General features: G+C 49.9%; 1 protein-coding gene across 3 annotated transcripts in view; it reads left to right on the top strand.

The window, feature by feature from the left end:
• Fbxo25 (F-box protein 25) overlaps window positions 1-2,579 on the top strand; it is a 26,472-nt gene that overhangs the window by 22,122 nt on the left and 1,771 nt on the right. For 2 of the 3 annotated variants that reach the window (XM_005366244.3, XM_005366243.3), the window contains exon 10: window positions 2,128-2,154. The exons of the other annotated variant lie outside the window; for it this stretch is intronic. In XM_005366244.3, the coding sequence (XP_005366301.1) occupies window positions 2,128-2,154 (27 nt within the window). The remainder of the gene's footprint in view (window positions 1-2,127; window positions 2,155-2,579) is intronic. 3 annotated transcript variants of the gene reach the window in all.

Genomic DNA, 2,579 nt, shown 5'->3' with positions numbered 1-2,579 from the left:
TGAGGACAGTCTGTCTGTCAGAGCGGTTGAGGCTGGTAATGTTCTCTGAATTAATACATCGCTTAGAAACTGGCTTCTCGTGTCCTCCCGAGAGTATTTTATACTATAGAGATATTAAATGTATGGATACTTGCTGAGGGAAGGTACTGATCATGGAATTGAAGACTTTTGCATAAGATAATTGGTGTTTTTCTTGGATTAGTATCTAAGAATATTTGGCACTTTTCCTATCCACTAAAGAAAACAGCACAAAGAACATTTGCTCTCTCTGTACCATCTCTGTTGTTTGGCTGCTCAGCTTCCCTGGAATGTCTAAGTTCTGGTTATTTTTACCTGAAAGATGACTTAGTTTTCCAAAGAATTGGCCTCTCCTGCCATAGTGATCTCACTATGAAAAGTCAGAACAGGCCATTAAAGGGCAGACCCCTGCTGGTCTTTGCTGTTTTGAGAGACAAGTTGGTGGAGGATGGCGCCAACCCCGCAGGATGTCTGAGGCTTCAGGAAGTCATTCATATTAGCACGGCTTCCCCGCCTGCCGTCCTTCCAGAGGCTCTGCTGCGTGGAAGGTCTGTTTCCCAACGTTCCTGTGAAGATGTCAGGAGGACCGCCTTTCTTAATCCCTGAGGATGCCACTCCAGAACAGCATCCTCCTGGGGAGGGCATGGGCGTATGGTCAGGGAGGCCTAGCCCACCAGTGCGCTACAGGTGTGGCAATGTGCAGCCTGACCCGTGGAAATGTGTTGTGGCTTTGGAAATGGTGCCCCATGTTAGTGGTGTCTGCCTCAGCTTCCTGGGAAACACTGTCGACTGGGACACTAAGGGAACCAAGTCCATTGGGAGTGTGAAGAAGGATGGGTCGTCCTCGCCTGGGCCTGGGCATGGCTGAGCTGCTCCTTGTCTTGTACCTGGCATGTTCCACCGTGGCCACCTGTCCCCGTGGGGACCCTGTGCCTCCTCCCTAGCTGGTTTTCCATCAGTTCTAGTCCACTACACTGGAGTGATTCTTGTTAATTATTCCAACTACTGCTCAAGACCGAGTCGGTTGTTCCCCACCTGGTTACCAGTACCCTGAGAAGGCATACTGGTATGCGCACGTCTCTCTCCATCACTACGTGGTTTCCTGACAGGGAAGCCTGTCAGAAACTGTGGGCCCAGAGAGAGGGCTGGGGGCCAGGCTGGGGACTTGGCCTTTCTCTGCTCCTTTTTTGTCTCGGTATTTCAGTAGCCAAGAGAGGGCTAGACACTTAGCAGTGACCCTGAGGTCTCTGAAGGCAGTAGAAGCAAGATGACCAGAACCAGTGTTGAGGCACAGTTCCCAGACCCTCGCTATTGGCCGTCTTTGTGAACTGCCCCCACGTGAGCACAGCTGAAAGGCCACCCCGCTCCTGAGCAGGGCAGAGACGGACCGTCCAGTCAGCACAGGAGCAGCCACTCGCTCAGTGCTGCTGGCCCACACAGAAGCTACAGCTGACGCTGGTGGACTGTAAGACATGGGGTGTCGATAGATGGAGTGCCTCACACTGGCACAGTTGGCTCCATAGTTATTCACAGAGAAGACCCCAGAGCAATAAAAGAGATGAGTTGCCTTCCCCCCAGAATCTTATATTTTTTATAGAAATATGAGATTTCTTTATGCATTTTTTTTAAAGAGTGGTATAGCCTTCCAGATTGTCAGTTTGGATAACTTAAAGGGAAATGGAATAGTTTCTCTTACCTTAGGCTTGCTTTCTCTCTCTCTCTCTCTCTCTCTCTCTCTCTCTCTCTCTCTCTTTCTTTCTTTCTATTTATTTTTTGAAACATATTTTTTCACCATGTGGCCCTGGCTGGCCTGAAACTCTTCATATAGACCTCTAATTTGCAAAAAGAGCGACCTGCCTCTACTCCCCAAATGCTGGGATTAAAGGCACTGGCTACCCTGCCTGGCTTTGTCCTAGGTTATCTTACTTGTATAAATGTGATGCTGTCTTTTCATACTGTTTAATATTGATCAGATTTACTCACAAGTGTCTCAGTTATTTTCACAATATATGCTTCAAACCTGATGCCTGGTGACTCCTTGCTCCGTCTAACCCTGACTCTCCTTTTCCTCCCTCTGCTGCTCCCTTGCTGGCTCTTCACGGTGTCAAGGACTACCAGCTTGCTTGGTTGTTGAAGGTACTTCCTGTGGCGGTGTGATGGTCCATCTGTGTACTGTCCTTGCCCTGTCGGGTGGCAGCTTTGATAAGGTTCAGCTCTCGCTAACCACAGTTAGACTTATGTCAGAAAGCTGACTGACAAACCATCCCGCACCTCAGCGTGGTCTGCTGGAGGCCAGAGCAGCAGCTCCAGCCACACTGAGCCTCTCCAGATGGTGCCAGTTTTCAGCACATCTTAAATTTCTCTCATTGCTTCTACTAAAATAATTGTACCAACTCTGCACCCCTACCCTTGGGACAGTGTTGTGGTGTCCCATCCTTTCTGTGGGGAGACTACTCACCCATCCCGGAAGCCTGCAAAGGGAAGAAGGGACCGGTGGGCAGGATGTGGAGGGGTGGGCAGGATGTGGAGGGGTGGGCAGGATGTGGAGGGGTGGGCAGGAT

This window comes from Microtus ochrogaster, unplaced genomic scaffold (genome assembly GCF_000317375.1).
Source record: "Microtus ochrogaster isolate Prairie Vole_2 unplaced genomic scaffold, MicOch1.0 UNK7, whole genome shotgun sequence".
NCBI lineage: Eukaryota > Metazoa > Chordata > Mammalia > Rodentia > Cricetidae > Microtus > Microtus ochrogaster.
Note: the sequence above shows the minus strand (reverse complement) of the source record. Positions and strands in the feature narration are given on the sequence as shown.